The sequence below is a fragment of the Anopheles coluzzii genome, chromosome 2 (assembly GCF_943734685.1).
Source record: "Anopheles coluzzii chromosome 2, AcolN3, whole genome shotgun sequence".
Taxonomy (NCBI): domain Eukaryota; kingdom Metazoa; phylum Arthropoda; class Insecta; order Diptera; family Culicidae; genus Anopheles; species Anopheles coluzzii.
In genome coordinates, this window is record NC_064670.1 from 56060002 (window position 1) to 56076599 (window position 16598).

General features: G+C 40.0%; 2 protein-coding genes across 10 annotated transcripts; one reads left to right on the top strand and one right to left on the bottom strand.

Moving 5' to 3' along the window:
* The first annotated feature begins 740 nt into the window (after positions 1 to 740).
* On the top strand, positions 741 to 2026 carry LOC120952134 (uncharacterized). The gene is made up of 2 exons (XM_040371302.2): positions 741 to 1165; positions 1246 to 2026. Exons 1-2 carry the CDS (start codon positions 1037 to 1039, stop codon positions 1849 to 1851), a joined length of 735 nt encoding a protein of 244 aa, XP_040227236.2. The 5' UTR covers positions 741 to 1036; the 3' UTR covers positions 1852 to 2026.
* A 1724-nt stretch (positions 2027 to 3750) lies between these two features.
* Positions 3751 to 13801, bottom strand: LOC120947972 (serine/threonine-protein kinase pakD). 9 transcript variants are annotated; one of them, XM_040363893.2, is made up of 10 exons: positions 13721 to 13801; positions 12662 to 12816; positions 10673 to 10955; positions 10112 to 10590; positions 9892 to 10045; positions 6837 to 9782; positions 6576 to 6752; positions 6451 to 6468; positions 6183 to 6216; positions 3751 to 6094 (listed from the first exon to the last, which is right to left on the bottom strand). In XM_040363893.2, the coding sequence occupies exons 3-10, from the start codon at positions 10783 to 10785 to the stop codon at positions 6086 to 6088; spliced, it is 3930 nt and encodes a 1309-aa protein (XP_040219827.2). In that variant the 5' UTR covers positions 10786 to 10955; positions 12662 to 12816; positions 13721 to 13801; the 3' UTR covers positions 3751 to 6085. The 9 variants fall into 9 exon arrangements, with proteins under 9 accessions (XP_040219827.2, XP_040219825.2, XP_040219826.2 ...); XM_040363891.2 differs by having other exon boundaries at positions 13511 to 13791; XM_040363892.2 differs by having other exon boundaries at positions 12662 to 12819; positions 13511 to 13791.
* Between the last annotated feature and the right edge of the window lie 2797 nt (positions 13802 to 16598).

Genomic DNA, 16598 nt, shown 5'->3' on the forward strand with positions numbered 1-16598 from the left:
ACCAATGAAGCTGTGGAGCTTTCATTTTTTTCTATGGATATTCAATTTCCAGTCGCTTAAGCTTAACCGTAGAGTTGGCAACCAGATTTACACACGTAAGTTGGCAACCGGCATACCCGGGTATTCCACACGTTTTGATGCAAAAAATTAACGATTTTCATAGGTAAACAATGCTTTCTATATTTTAATGCTGTAAGCAAGTAATGCCGACCATATATTCTCTTCTATTTCATTTATTCATTAAGTTTTTTTCATTTTAATATAAAAATAACGGTCATATTGAAATTTGGAATCGCTTGAATTTGACTCGAAAATAAGCACAATACGAAAAGAGGAAGAAGAGAAACGTCATTCTCCATACATAATGTATGGAATACCCGGGTATGCTGGTTGCCAACTTACGTGGTAAAGTTAAAAAAAATTCAAAATAAAATACTTACAGGATGTTTAAAATTACAACTTATGCACCAAAAAATCATAAATTAAAAGTTGGGAGGCTACGGCAAATTTCAGGTCAATAAAAGCAATGAATCAAAAGTTATGGCAGTTTAAAGTTGAAAAAAATACCCGGGTATCCGGTTGCCAACTTAAAGGTTAATCTGTGGCGCTTGGGTGAGACCGGCCGCTACAAAAAAATCACTACTGCAAATACAACAATGAAAGAACAACAAATCCCTATGTATCATGGGACAAATTCAAAACAAACTGGAAAATCAAAAATGGGAAAACGATAAAACAAATAATACAATTAATGAAAAATACAGACATGACCATTTGAAACAACCAACGTCAGAACTGCAAGAATATGGAATTCAACACTACACCATAAACAGAAACGTATAGAGAAGAAAAAAAACTAACGTCAAAAACGGAAAAACACACCAAAACAAAACAAAATACGAACCAAATGCAAATGACTCCAGTTGATCGAGGCTAAAATTGAGAGAAAGTAAGCCTCTGAATATGCGTAATCGGACGCAAGTCTGAGATAAACATAGGAGGATAAATCCTTTCTCACTAAATATGAAGAAGAAGAATGGCAAACATTTTCGATAATACACAAACTATGAATCGCTGCAGACTTTGTTTGGACCGTCCGAGAGGCATTGTTCGAATAGATGAAGACGTGTTTGGCAGACATTTAGAAATGCTTTTCCACGTACAGGTAAACAGTCATGCATCGCTTACTCGCAATGCTCTAGCTTCATGCTTTAAATACGTACATTACTCATCTACTTGCTACAGTTTCCAGCAAACGGATATCTACCTGATAAAGTATGTGATAGATGCGTGACTAAAGTGCACGAATATTACTCGTTTTATCAACAAGTTATTCGAGCACAACAGCTGTTACAAACGGAGAAGGAACGTGTGATAAGGAATCGTGTCAAAGCTGATTCTATACACCTGATTGCTAGTGATGAAGCGAACGATTCAAAGCATTACAATCATGATGAAGCCATCGAAACACACGATACTAAAAACATCCTTTTGAAAAATGGGGCAACCGATTATGTTAGCACAGATTATGTGGATCGAAAACCTGCTGAAGAGAAGATAAATATAATCACCACTAACAACGAACATGATGAACAGAGTCAGGAAATAAAAGTAGATGGTAAAATTGAATCATTCGAAGCGAAAAGCCAATCTAACGTCAAGTGTAAGAGCACGGCAAATGATAAGAAAAACGCTTTAAAGAAGCGAATAGAAGATAATGACCGCATTCGAGAATTTTTCTCTATAGTTTGTGAGATATGCTCGAAAGAGTTTTCTACATTTCAACGGCTCCAAACGCACTCTCGCAAAGCGCATCATGTTCGCGGATTCATCGTTTGCTGCAATCAATAGTTTTTTCGCACTTTCCGGGTTCTTGATCATATCGCGTTTCACCTAAAGCCCGATGCTTTTCGGTGCGAATTGTGTGAAAAAAACTATCGCAGTCGTTACACACTTCAGGAGCACAACAAAAGCCATCATGCTGAGCCAAAGGAGCGCCCATTTAAATGCAACCAGTGTCACCAAAGTGTATGAGTGTGATCGCCGTTGGCAAATATGCAAAAACGCTACCACCTTGTATCAGCACCGTAAAGGCGTTCATGCCCAGGATCAGTACGAATGTGAATACTGCGGGAAAAGATTCAAGCGCAAAATTTGCCTGAAGGAACATCGGGCCCTACACACCGAGCAAATGCTATACTCTTGCAGTGTGTGCGATCTCAAAACGAACTCGAACGCGAATATGTATTCGCACATTAAACGCAAACATCCGATCGAATGGCAAGAAGCTCAAAAACAGAAACAGTTGGCAGCTGCAGCTAGTGTTGCGAAATGGGCATTACATGTGGAACCCTTAGAGGTAGAGAGCTGATAGCAATGCGATGTTCCTATTTAATAGCACGAATACATTCAACTTTAGTCGAAAGTACTTGTAAATGTGTCCTTACAGGTTTCAATTTCCAGACAAATTCCTCCAATCCAGGAACAGAAATGAACGCATTCCGGTTTTCCATTATCATCGTCAGTAGTAGGATGAATATAGCAGGTCATGGTGATTACAGTCTTTCCCCGTGTTACGCGAATTTTTATTTTTGATAGTTAATTTGTAATATAAGTACAATTTTCTCCATCAATTGTCTAAAGAAAAATAATTTGCATTTAAAAAAAAAAAAATTAAATCACTAAAAAGACAGAAATAACCGAATTTTCTACACCGATTGCATCAAATAAGTAATACATTACATTAAATTACATTATATTAAACTAAATTCTATAAAAAGTCATGATAAATAAAGTATATTATGGCTGTAAAATGTGATATTCGAGTTACGCGGAAATCCGAGTTACGCGAATGTCTCCGGAACGCATTATTCGTGTAATTCGGGGAAAGTTCTTTTAAGTGAACGTGAATGCACCGAATCGTTCATCACACTGACCGTGATCTCGACGTGAACGTGATTTCGGTTCATTTACAAATAGCAATACCTTTAAATCGGTACACTATTCGAAAATCGATAGAATTACAAGTTAATCGGTAGGTCGGATAGGTCTGGTCAATATGAACAGCAAGCCAATATTGACAATCTATCATATGGCGCTAGAACGCATTGCGTAGTTTAAAATCAACCGTTTCTTGTCTTGCAGATGCATTTGCAGATGTTGGTTTTTTCTATAGATTTTTTCTCCTTTTTAAAATAAAATTTTACACACAAATCACAAAATTTCCTATCCTTCGGAAGTACAAAAAGTTCTAATTTCCAAATCCTGAGAGGACAATAACAAAACGAAGAAAACAGAATTTTATCATATAAAAAGAAAGCAACGTACTTTAAATTAAATGCAACTAACAACAAGAATGATGTTCTGTTACTCATTCAGGGCTGTAAAGATAAGGAGAGTTAAAACAAAGGATATAATGATACAAATCTTGAAACGCACATAAAAGAATGGAGCTTGAAAAAAGTCAACAATGCTCGTTTTTAATTAATGCAATGACAGCTTAATTCAAAAATGACTGATATAATAGAAGCATTACTTGGAAACCTCCTCCTAATGGTTTAACAAAACCTCCCTCAACCACAGAATAAACTATTCAAAGACACGCAATATTTCAACCAAAAAGTTTACCTACACTTCTTTTTCGAATGACATATTTATTACAAATTATGCGCACATCCTGTAAAAAAAGAAACCCGCACATAAATTGTTCAGAGAAGAGGAGCTTAAACGAAAACAAACATTTCCATAATGTAGTGTGATTAAATGCTTTTATTTGTTGTATATAGCATTCCAGCAGTTTGTATATTCTGTTTCGTTCCATTTCATCAAATATATGCATATATGTTATTTATGACTATACGTTATCTTGAATGTTTTGCACACTGCCGCAATAAAAAAAATAAATAAGCAAAAGCGAAATAATTGCTCACCGACGAACAATAATGATAGCGAAGCAGTAATAGTGACGCGCGCGCTCACTACTTAATTGCGCCATTCATACAGATGGAAGTTATACAATTTCTTAATGGCTTAATGGCATTATATATGCGTTTTTTTAAATGTCCAGCACAACGTATGTAATCATCGAGGATCCTGACGCAAACAAACTAAAATGAACATGAAACAATTGTGTGGTTTATTGATGATATTATGGCACGTGTGTCTTAATTTGTTCGAACTGTAGCTGTCGAGCGGTCCGCCGAACTATGAACATTGGTAAAAAAGCGAAAACTAAAACACGCTATGAACAGCTAGCTAACCAAAGGAGGTATGTTTCGAGCGGAACATGTATTGATTTAAAATCCTAACGACTGATCTTTCGTACATAGCGGTTGGGTTGTCCATTAGCCAAAGTTGATCTATTTGACTAGCATCAACACATTGCATTTTATACTGTAGAAGCATCCGTCATGCAAGCATATGTGTGCAGAAGCATGGCTGCAGAAGTTTTGGTTTTAGCTAGTTTCTTAGTACATTAGTTGTAAGCTCTGGTGTTTTTGTTTAACCGCCAGATTTACATTCGTGGTCATGGTAACAATACCTGGTGAAGGTAAATGTAGGAAAAAGCTTTACTCCAAAAAGTAGGTTTGTTGGTAATGAACATTTTGTTTCCACTGAAGGGTCGCATTCACAAATAGACTTGTTTAAAATTAATAATATTGTTTCATACTTCGATTGAGCGAGAGAAAGAGAGAAAAAGATTTGAAAGATTTGTTTTGCATGCAGCAAAACGATCAGCTTATATACGTGCTTTTAGATAGAGACGCACAGAAACTCATATCGATAGAAAGGGGGGAAAAGACTAGGAATAAAATGTAATTCTTTTGAAGCTTTAATCTAATGACTTAGTTTTTGGTCTGCTTTAATGAGCTAGGTGAACCGAACGAGGCAAAATAGTTGTTGGCCTTAGGAAAACAAATAATCATACCAAAAATATGCATCTTTCCTACTTTCTATTGGCTGTACACGCTGTAATACTAAACGAATCTAATCCATCTTTAACACTCGCTGCTCCTTAACACTCCTCAAACTTTCCTAGCTCTCTTCTGTTACTGTTCATGAATATACCTGGATTATTACAGCATTGATTACAGAGCGGTGAGTATTTTTTTGTTTAATCAGTTTATGCATTTTATATAGCTATTAATGAAGCAAGCTGACTAAGAAGCAATAATAATAATAATAATAATAAGTGCCGCTAAAAGGACTTTATGTACTTTATCCAGGGTCACTATCCCTTCCCTACAACTGTCACTCCCAATATTCACTCCGGCCTGCCATGGTTTGCAAAAATTAAAATACAAAAAAAATCCTTTACGTACACCTACAGGGATTGTTTTCCGCTCGATGAGTACTTTTCCCGCGAAAGGTAAAGCAGTTCAATCGACAAAACAACGCCTAAAGCTTTCATCTTAACAAGAGCAAACGATTGTATGCGTGCTATTTTCAGAGCAGCGCAATTGCAACGGTGTTGCCGTAACGGAAAGAGAGGCGGGTCGACGCCTTTTTGACCATTACACAGAAAACCATACCTCAGCTAATCTATACACAATTCTCTGTAATTCAGTCACAGTTTTCTTTATCCCATGTAATTATTCGCAACGCTTTTTGGATGCCAGATATGAATGCAATGATTAATGCCCGCATGCGACATTCATTAGACGAATGTGTATACACAAGTATCTATAATGCATTCTTATGGTGTTGGAACGAATCACCAAATGGTAATTTTGATACTATAAACACCAAACAAGTGTGAAGCGTGTATGAATCTGTCTGTCTTTGGTGCGTGCAGCATACCTAGAACAGTGCGATCATTGCGCTTTATGTTTGGAGTGTAAAGTATTTAACACATCCCAAATCCATTCTATACACCAGCTTTCCAACACTATCATATATCAGCACGCTGCTGTACCACTGTTCGACCGCCTCCGGTTACAGGTAGTTAGTTGGGTTTGTAATATACACTTCCTTTGGCTTAAAACATAATACGCTCAATGTGCTGCAATCTCCGTTATGTCGGCAGGGATGCGCGGGACATCATTGCCGCTCTTGAGTAAATATTACGTCAACATTTGCGTATTTGCTACTTAGCCTGCAAATAAAGACATTTCTGTATTAATAGGCGCTCGGTTGAACGAAAGAATAACGCATCACCAAATGACCAAAATGACTATACTTACAGGTATTTTTTTACTCCGGTTTCCGAGCGGAATGCTGCTTGCGTCGATACGATTGATGATATTGTTGGGTTCCAACAAATAAAAATAAAAAAGTTGATATGATTGAATTACAGGTCGGATGGTAGAGAGAGAGGAATGTAAATCATAATAAGCCATTGGCAGGGATGTAGTGAACGTAAGAAAAAAAAAGGAAGAAGAGGAAAAAAAGAATCATACAAAAGGTTAGTTAAGGAATTATCACAATTATACATCATATCTTTCTCTTCACCGTGTGCGTGTTGCGGGGCTGAGGATTAAGATAGAAATAATTTAATCAGCAACTGCCATACAGCCGATTGGGGTTTTCGTTCTCGCTAAGCAATCGCATTTCCCTAAACACGCGGGTATACCTACCGAGAGGGGGCTGATGATACTTTCTTGGGAGTAACATTACTAAAAGTTTTGCTCGGAGTGCGTGGGGCAGGTGTGGGCGGCGTTGTGACCGGGGATTGCATAGCACCGTACTTCCTTGGGGCCACTATGCGACTAGGCGATTTTAATGTTTTGCTCACCACTGGATCAGAATTTGTTCTGCAGATTATAGTACAAAGAAAATCCATTCAACTGATTAGTAACTATACATCAAATACAGACGAATAGCTGCACTGCACTGACCTGGTAGTGGGATAACTCACAGGGCGTGGTATCCTCGATTTAGGCCCACCATTACCACCCGTAGGGGTATTTCCACCACTGCGAATTTCTTTCCGCTGGCTCTCGGAAGACGCTTTCGTGCTTTCTTTACTTAGCAGCTCCCACTGAATTTGCAGTCGCTTGAAGCGATTGGTTTGTATTTTATCTTGCTTTTCCTTTTCAGTGCCAGACGCAGGCGAACCTGCCAAGGATGATGGCGTGCGCTGCGCCACTGGTGGTTTCTTCTCAGCCATCATTCCACCAGCAACATGGTGACCCGTCTTTGCTACCGTAACCGACATGTTTGGTGAGTTTGGTGGCGTGGAAAACTTTATTTCAGTTGGTCGCAACAAAGCCGTCGCTGGGGCTGCTTGCTGTCGCACAGGGGTGGTATTGTTGCCGCCGATTGAGGTTGGAGTCGTTTGTTGTTTGGTGAAAGCTACGCTTCGCTTCTGGGACAACAGCCGACTGACTTCGTTGCGGAGTCTGGTACGATCATAAGGCGGCTCGGAAGATTCGATCATCTCGGTAGATTCAAGGATGTGTGCAATTTCGGCATAGTGCTTGAGCTCCGATTTTGGTACATGCGACAGGAATTGTTCTGCGCGTGCACGAGCTTCGAGATCCTCGTCGACACACTGTTGATGTTTGCCATGAGCAAGGTTCGCCATATCGTTATCATTCATTTCTACCAACTTGTTCAACTTGTGGTAATGATCGGCCGATGGCAACTTTGGCGTGTTGGCCAACCGTGGATGTGGAATCATGTTCGGCGAATTGTGAAGCTTTTGCTCGTTCCGATGTTCCTCATAGTCTTCTTCTTCTTCTTCGGCGTCTTCGTAAAAGTTGTACGAATGATGTTCCTGCAGCGAACGTCGCTTTTCTCGCGACCCTTGCGGGAAATGAGGCCCCTGTTGTTCTTCAAACATACTGCTACGCTTTGCTTTCATATTGCTCTGACCGTTAGCACCACTGCCAGATGAATTACTGACCCCTCTAACCGAACCTTGGGGCCGGCGAAGAATGCTTTTAGGGGCTACTCCCGCTGTACGACCCGAAGGTGGCCGCTCACAAGGGACCAGCACCTCCGCTGGACTATCGTATTGGTACACGTAAAGATTATTGTTGAAAAGGTTGCTGCTATTCGACGGTGCCAGTATACCATCCATCTCGGAGTCTGTCGTTAGCATCGTTGAAGATCCTCTGTATCCAGAGCTGGGAGCAGCGCTCGAACTTCCTCCAGAACTTGAACTATTGTATGTCTGCGTGTTTTGCTGCAACAGGTTGGTACAGTCACAATTCACACCCCGTGCCACACCTCGGCGTAAAGGCGGCGTCATGCAAAACATGGGTTGCTTCTCGGTAGACATGCTCAGTTCGCCTACTTCCGGAATATGACGCAGCAGCTTGCGATACTCGGTCGGAAGAAGAAAAACAAGTGACTTCCAATCCGTCACATGCTTGTATTCACGCTGTCGTATATTTTCAATGTCGTTCATTGAAACGGGGCGCGGTTTCTTAAGTGGACGACCTGCACCGGTCATAGTTTCTTTGAACGATAGTGGTGATATAACCACTTCGTTTTGCGTCTTCAAGAAACCCAAATCCGGAAGCGCATAGTTAGGATACACCACAAACACGGGAGCCTTCTGTTTATCGCCAAGTTCGTTCAACCGATCCAGAAACGAAGGTGGTATCACGCGAACTTTCTCCCTCGTTGCCGTGCCTCCGTTTGCCGCCGGAGCACCAATAAGGGAAGTTTGCATTGATTTAGTTATCATGTCGATCGGGATCTTTGTTTTTGATCCCGTAGAGGTAGTGGTATTGTTATTACCACTATGATTGAAAATCTGCGTTAAGTTTTCCGACGTGCGGCTGGTATCGCTGTTGGTGTCTTTATAGCTGTTATTGTTGTTTACATTGTGGCTATTGTTATTATTGTTATTGTTAATACTGGTACTGCTATTTAGTGGGCTGGCTGATCCTGCGCAGCTACCATTGTGCTGCTGCAACAGATCCTGCAACAGTCGTCTTCCGCCAATGTTCATACTGAAGCCCTTGTACTGCCTTCGTGGAGAGCCGTGCATTTGCCGGTTGAAATCGTTCAGTTTCATATGGCCCGGAACCGATCCTCCATTCGTACCGTGAGCTCGCTGTGGAGAGGACGGTGGACCTCTTTCTTCGTTTGGATCATCTTCACCACCATCACTGCCATTATTGTTGTTAGCGTTTACGTGGGCGTTGTTAATTTGTGCATCTAAACTGTCCAGCTGAAATTCGTCCTCTTCGCCTTGCCTTCCACCAATGCTTCCACCGCCAGTAGTCGAACATTTTCCTGAATCATGCATACTTTTCTTACGACATCTTGCAGCCATTGTTCCATTACCTAGGTGATGTATCTGATGGTCGCCTGAGCCACCGCTGTTGGTACTATCGCTGGGCCAACAGCCGGACGACACATCCATGCAAGTGTCTGTTGAACTACTCTTTTGTTTGATAAAAAGCTTTACCAAGTTAAACGATGGTTGCTGCAGGGTTTGCTGCTGTGGCGGTTGCTGCTCTTGCAGTTGCTGTGCTTGCAGCAACGACTCTCGATGTTCTTGCACTGTTATATGCTCATTTGCAGCACTCTGTTCACTGTCATTGATTTCATTTCCATTGGTACTGCTTTCATTCTCAGAATCCGTTGGTATGGTACACATTGGAAGCAACGTACGCATCGGTCTATCAAATGATTCATCGGAATTATTGCCATTTGCAGCCTGTGAAACATTCAGTTGATGCCGTTCTTGTGATGGAAGCTGTACTTGTTGTAACGAGCACGATTGTTCTGACTGAAGGTTAGGCATACTAAAGCTTTTACGCACGAAACATGTTCTATTGTGGCGCGAGATATGCGTTATTAGCGGATTCACTGTAATTGGAGGCCTAAAATCAAGTACAGCAAAATTATTTCAAGTTTGTTCGATCACGTTGTGTAGTAAAATATGTTTAGTATTTGAATAACAAAGTCTCTTTTCGACAACTCTTTACATACCGTGGCGTGGTTACGTTTCGCTTTAAATTGCTCCAAGTGGTGTAGTTTACTTCTGAGCGCGACATAGATTCTTTCTGCCTGATAAACTGGGTTCGACTTTGCAGATTGTTCAATATATTCATGCGCTTATACTTTCCATAGTGTTCCGGGCCATCTAGAAAAATAAAATACATATTTCACTGTGGCAACGATACAACGACGTATGAATAAAAAGGCTTACCGTAATAACTTTCCTCTGAGTACAGAATGCTCTGTTCAAATGCTATTGTGTAGTTGTCCTTATTTGCCTGACACGTTAGTATGATATCTTCTTCATCCGGGTACCCATCCATGTCTAGGGAGTCTACACTGATGTGCGATTCCTTTACCGGCGAAAAGAGAATCTCCGATTTGCAGAATGAATTGTCCATCATATCGGCCGGTATTAGTCCAGCTGCCGTACAACTGGTTATCGTCGAGAAAATGCGATTATTATTGCGCGTTCTGCGCTCGGCATCGTCTAGCCGTAACTGCGTTGGAATGGCAGTCAACAGCGAATTGATGTCCTCTTTGCGAAAGCTTTCCATATCGATCTCGGCTAGATTTGCATCAATATCTTTCGCCATCTTCTCGTAGTACGACAGTTCGCCGATCCCATTGTACGACGCGGATAGTGCCGAAAGGATGCTCTGGTGTGTAGCCACTCCGTCGCGATAACTTCTACATTGCGGTACAAACAAAAAGAAAAGCACATTAGGTAAAATCTGTTCGTCTATGCGGTTGCAATATACGTGTCACCTACCCAAAATCAGTAAACCACTGATAATCGCTGAAGTCATGCGAGGATGCCACGGAACATCCTAACGGTGGCATGTAGATGTTACAATTGTTATCTGAACCGGGACTGGCAGCCATTATGTAGGCTTGTTTTATTTTATGACTACTAATTTGTACAAATATGAAGAATCAGTTTAAGATGAACAACTTTTTTTGAGTAAATATCGGACAAAAAGTGACCAGAAGATGGTATAACTGTTTTTGATACTAAATTGTATTTGATGTTATCTATATACAATTTGCCGGAGCTGAAAAAGAAAAAGAAAAACATAAAATAAAACGGTTAGATTGATGCACAATTTCATAATGCAAAAAAAACATATATTAATGTTGTCATGGTCAAGGCTATTAGAATGCGATTGAAACTTTTATCTTTCAAATATTTGAATTGTACCAACGTGACTTCTTGCTGGCATTAAGATCAACACGGTTATGCTATAATACTAAATACCCGCCAAAGAGACTTATTGGTAACACGTAACCGGAAACCTGTCCTTGCTAGCTTGGAACGACAATCCACAGAGGCGCGTGCATCATTAGACCATCGCCTAGAAAATTTTACTGCACTTATTACCATAGGGAACTCTGCTTATTCATTACTTACTAGTTTGATTGTTTTTGTACGACACATTTATATACATATATATTTTTATATATATATTGTGTGTGTGTGTGCATACCAAAAATTATAATACATTGAATTGTTTGTGAAAATTAATTGCCAATATTGAAATTAATTTTTTGTATTTTTTTAATCTCGTTTTAACGGCATAATACCGTCGATTACAAAAACAAAACAGAGCAATGGTGTATTTCCATGACTCAATACTACATTAGGCGTGATATGTTTGTCCGCATAACGGTTGCGTTTGCCATATGCAAATCTTCGTAGCGCTTAGCTTCCGTCTAGCTTTCCAAATCCGGTAGACTTATCGATACAACCGTTCTTTCAGAAAAAGAAAACCGAAGACCTGCAGAACGAAAGTAATTTTATAACAGTACAAATGTTTCCCTGATTTGCATCCACTGCGTGTAGAATGTACGCTACTGACCACGCATCCAGCTAAAATCGAATACGGCTTACCACGAATGGAAGGTTGATTATACATTCAATGTCTTCAATCGCAGTTAGCACCGAGGCGTACAACGTGTCTTTCTCTACTCCCACTTATGTTTGCCATTTCGAGTTAGGTCTCAGAGTGACGAACACACCAGCCCCACACGAACGACAGTTTGCAAACTACGGAACTGACGGCCTTACACACCGCTCACAACCACAGTGGTAAAGAGGCAATCATCGTACCATTGCCATAATAGGGGAACGTTTCAGTTTTCGTCATTCGTTGCATTAAATTCACTGCTCAGGGATAGGAAAATAATACCGCATGCGTTCGAATGCACAGCCACACCAAGGCCTGATTTTGTTGTTGTTGAAACTTCCGTAATCACGCCATTTCAATCGGCACTCCATTGCTGTAAGATGAACGAAATAATCAATAACTAAAAGAACGGCCAGCACAGGTTTTGTAGCGTAAGTCAGAATCTCGAAATAATTTCCACTTGTTTTACCGCACACCGGAATTATCTCAAGATAGTCGTTCTCAGAAAGGTACTATCTGAAGTGTCTTGTCGGATTTTTGCTACTGCGTTTAAGACTGCATGCAAGGGTGTTTGCGTATGTGTGCGTTGCACAAAACATTTGCACCCTCACTAACACTACCACCTGGCAGATGACTCAGTCGGAAGGATTTAGATTCATTTCTTCGGTTCACTTTCGTCCAAATCATAAATTGACCTCCTATCACACAACTAGTTTCGATCATCATCACCAGCCTAGCGACACTACTTGACATTCGGGACCTCATTCTGTCTCTGAAACCCCAAAACCTACTTTTCCTGCCGAAAGGGCCAGCGGCACAATGTTAATAAACTGAGAAAATATGCATCACATTACCTGTGACTATGGGCAGCGTATTCTGGATCCCTTTCCGACCTTTCCAAGATCGGTGTAGCTGTGTAATGTGGCTCACAGCATTTTGTATGTTTGTTTGCCTTCAAACTTCCTTCCCACTTTTAACTCATTTCACACTGACGTATTCGATTAATGAACTGCTAAATCGCAATGAAAAGATGGGTTGGAGTGTGTAGACGGGTGTGTTTATTACACTCTTCTTCGTGTGTACACCACTCCCGCTAGCATACATACAGAAGAAAAAAAAAAACAACTCACTTTTTTTTACTATATTTTGACGTACACACAATACTCCCACACACACGTACACAATGCGCCGTGTGCGTGCGCGCTCACACTACGATTGCGATATTGACTGTAGCAATTTTTTCACACTTTCTTTTCTTTTCACTCTTTCGAACAGCCAATCTTTGTGGCTTTTTTACACATTCGCATTTCATTACGGAAAGCTGGTGACTGGCGCTGACCTGTACTGTAGCTCGTTTCTGACACACACTATTTTCGTCTTATTGCACAAACTAGAATTTCATATCACTTGTACACCGCACTACATATATTAACGCTCCTTTATTAGTTTGCCCTCACGGCAACACATCACAAGCAAACGAATATGCCTCAGCGATGGTTCTTTTTTTTCGATCGCTGCTCTGATTCCGAAATCAATATGGCGACCACCAAGTTGGCAGTCACAAAATGTATCCGATAACGCGTTTCTTGTACTGCCAATGCAGTTACAGCACACTTTCTCGCCCAGCACTTCTAATAAGGGAGTGTTTTTCACTTGATTCACATCTCGCACAAAACTTATGTAACGCGAATGCAACTGCCTACCATGGAATGCGTTGCATGTGAATAAACTCTTCATCCGCACGCTACATCTTCATGGAGCGAAACACTGACTGGCTAGCTGACTCTTGTTGCTATTGTTGTTCTCCCACAGCCATGCGGAAGACAGTGGGGAGTGGGAAATGTATCAACGCATCGAACTAGCGAACTAAAGCTGTAGTGTTATTTTACATTATCTCCGCCAGCAATACGTACTCAAGCTTTATCTGCCATTTGGTTTCTCTTTATTTTTATTTTCGACCAGACCGCGGCTACACAAAAACGATCTGCTGTCATCTTAAATGACAGCTTACACAAGGATTCAGATGCCCAAGTATCAAAATGCTTCATATCGAATACAGACTGTCCCTGAGAAGCGCGATTAACCCTAGTGTCAATGACCGCCTAAACAGGTAGTTTTGACACTTTAATTCTTTGGTAACTTTTGTTATAAAAGATGTAAACATTTTCACATGTAAATACAATACATGGAGCATTATGTTTTACCCTTTTTCGTAAAGGCCGCTACCATACACATCGGAAAAAATACCGTAACGAAAACATTCCCAAGCGCCACAGATTAAGCTTAAACGACAGGAAAATTGAATATCCATAGAAAAAAATGAAAGCTCCACAGCTTCATTGGTTTGATCAATAGATAGCGTATTACAACTCATCATTATATTGCTATCCTTTTCTTGAAACGTGTTTCGACAAGTTTCATCTTATCATACCTATATAGCCTTCTAACTTTCCGGGCAAAAATCCATATAAATGATCGTGTGGTCAGATACGTGGGTATCAAAACCAACGACCATTAATCAAATCTCACTAGCTTCAGTACAATGATTTGCATTGGTGTTTAGTATTTAAACAAATCGTATTGCCGTTCTAGTTCTAGCGAAGCATAACTTCAATGCGAAACCATACTACAGTATGGTTTAAATGAGAAAACTCTCCTCCAAGCGAGGAAGCTCCGCTGGTTGGGTATCCCACCAACAGATGGTGCCACCAGCTTTTTCGCTATTTTTAGAATGCATGAGTCGTTTGCCGTCTGCTAAACGCAGTTTTTTTTTATATTCCGTTTAGGTAGAGAACTTGAGTCGTTTAGAAGCCGTTTAGTGGTCGTTTAGTGGATTTGTGGCACGTTAAATTGATACCACTGCCAGGCACACCGAAAAACCACCGCAACGAAAAAAATGGCAACCGAAAAATAACGCTTGTTATTGTAAACAAACAACAAGTGAGTTTTGTTTTTCTCAAATTTATTGAAAATAATTCGAATACTTCTGTTTAATTTGTGTTACATTGTTGTTTTTACACTGCGGAAGCATGTTAACAGCAATTTCGTTAGGATTTCCAAAGTATATTTAGACCATGACCAAGTGCCACAAATCCACTAAACGACCAATAAACGGGTTCTAAACGACTCAAGCTCTTAACCTAAAGTAAATATAGAAAGACTTCGTTTAGCAGCTGGTGAATGACTGATGTATTCTGTAAATAGCAAAAAAAGCTGGTGGCGTCATCTGTTGGTGGGCTACCCAACCAGTGGAGCGCTTTCATCGCTTTGAGAGCTTTCTCATTCTCTCTATACTGTTGTATGGTTTGGCATTGAAGTTATGCATCGTTAGAACTAGAACGGCGATACGATTGTTTAAACATTAAACTCCAATATAAACCAGTTGTACAGAAGCAAATGAGATTTGAATAACCCAAATAGCCAGCTCGAACTCCATAGCTGTTTAGAGGCTGTTTAACGAAAAATCGTTCCTATGTCGTACTTTGTGGCTGATTAAGAGATGAGACGGTACTTTGCGGAACTAAGGAGCTTTTTAACAGGCACATGGTACTCTCAGGAACCTTGTAGCTGATTAGCCTGATGTATATGATTCACGATGGAACTTGAAGGCTTCTTAAGAAAGCGTACCGAACTTGGTGGAACTTTATAGCTTTTTAATGGCTGACATTGGTACAATGTGGTTCTTGTCAAATTGTCAAAGACTGACGCCGTCAATCGTCTCATTGTTGCTGTACAAGTTAGATAAGTTAATTGAAGAAATTATTTTGAGTGAAGTGATTGTGATTGTGCAGTACATTGTGTGAAATTTATTTTTTACTGTATTTCATGAATGTTTAAGGATTTAAAAATAAATAGATGTACTTAAACAAAACAAATCTTGTTGTCAATCGACAATTATTTCATCGATGACGTTTGCTTGAAAATAAAACACAAAGAAAAATAATCCTCGGCACCGTGGCACAAGGAAGCTGCTTAGGCGCTATTTAGACGGACCACCTGGAACTTTGATGCTGTTTATCTACTGCAAAAGGCGAATTCAAGCAGCAATCTTTAGCTTACCAAAATTGGCTGCTTAAGCAATTTTGGCTATTTGGGAATGGTCGATGGTGTTGATGCCGACGTATCTAACCACACGACCAATCTCATAGATTTTTGCTCGGAAAGTTAGAAGGCTATATAGATCATGATTAGATGAAACTTGTCGAAACACATTGCAAGAAAAGGACAGCAATATAATGATGAGTTGTAATACGCCATCTATTGAGCAAACCAATGATGCTATGGAGCTTTCGTTTTTTTCTATGGATATTTGATTTTCCTGTCGTTTAAGCTTAATCTGTGACAGTTTGAAACCGCATGCGTCTGAATCAAACAATTTTGATTTTTCCGCATGCACGCCCGCACGCCTGAAGTAGCGATTACCGCTAACTTAACGTCATCTCTTGATAGTATACTTAGTGATAGTTCATAATAATACAAGATAGTTGTTGAGTGGCTTAAGCCACATATGAGGCCATGCAGACGTTTGGAAATACAGGAAGTCCCGCGATACACGGTACCTCTTATACTCGGATTCCGAGATACGCGGTTTTGTAAATTTGACAGTTCTTTTAGCAAATTGTATTGATTTATATTGATATTGATTTTATAATTCTTTCAATATTGTTTAAAATTGAAATAAACAGTCAGAATTGTATCAAACAATTCATTCATTGGCAAAAACCTATGACGTAATACAAAATTACATGAAAATTAATGTAATTTTTTGGCTGGAAACTAGTTTTTTTCTTT

Bases quoted from the DNA above. Each gene is read 5' to 3' on its own strand.
- LOC120952134 (XM_040371302.2), top strand. From the start codon at position 1,037: ATGGCAAACATTTTCGATAATACACAAACTATGAATCGCTGCAGACTT. The intron at 1,166-1,245 runs GTAAACAGTCAT...TACTTGCTACAG, and splicing joins AAATGCTTTTCCACGTACAG to TTTCCAGCAAACGGATATCT.
- LOC120947972 (XM_040363893.2), bottom strand. From the start codon at position 10,785: ATGGCTGCCAGTCCCGGTTCAGATAACAATTGTAACATCTACATGCCA. The intron at 10,591-10,672 runs GTAGGTGACACG...ACCGCAATGTAG, and splicing joins CAGTGGTTTACTGATTTTGG to AAGTTATCGCGACGGAGTGG. The intron at 9,783-9,891 runs GTATGTAAAGAG...ACTTGATTTTAG, and splicing joins CGAAACGTAACCACGCCACG to GCCTCCAATTACAGTGAATC.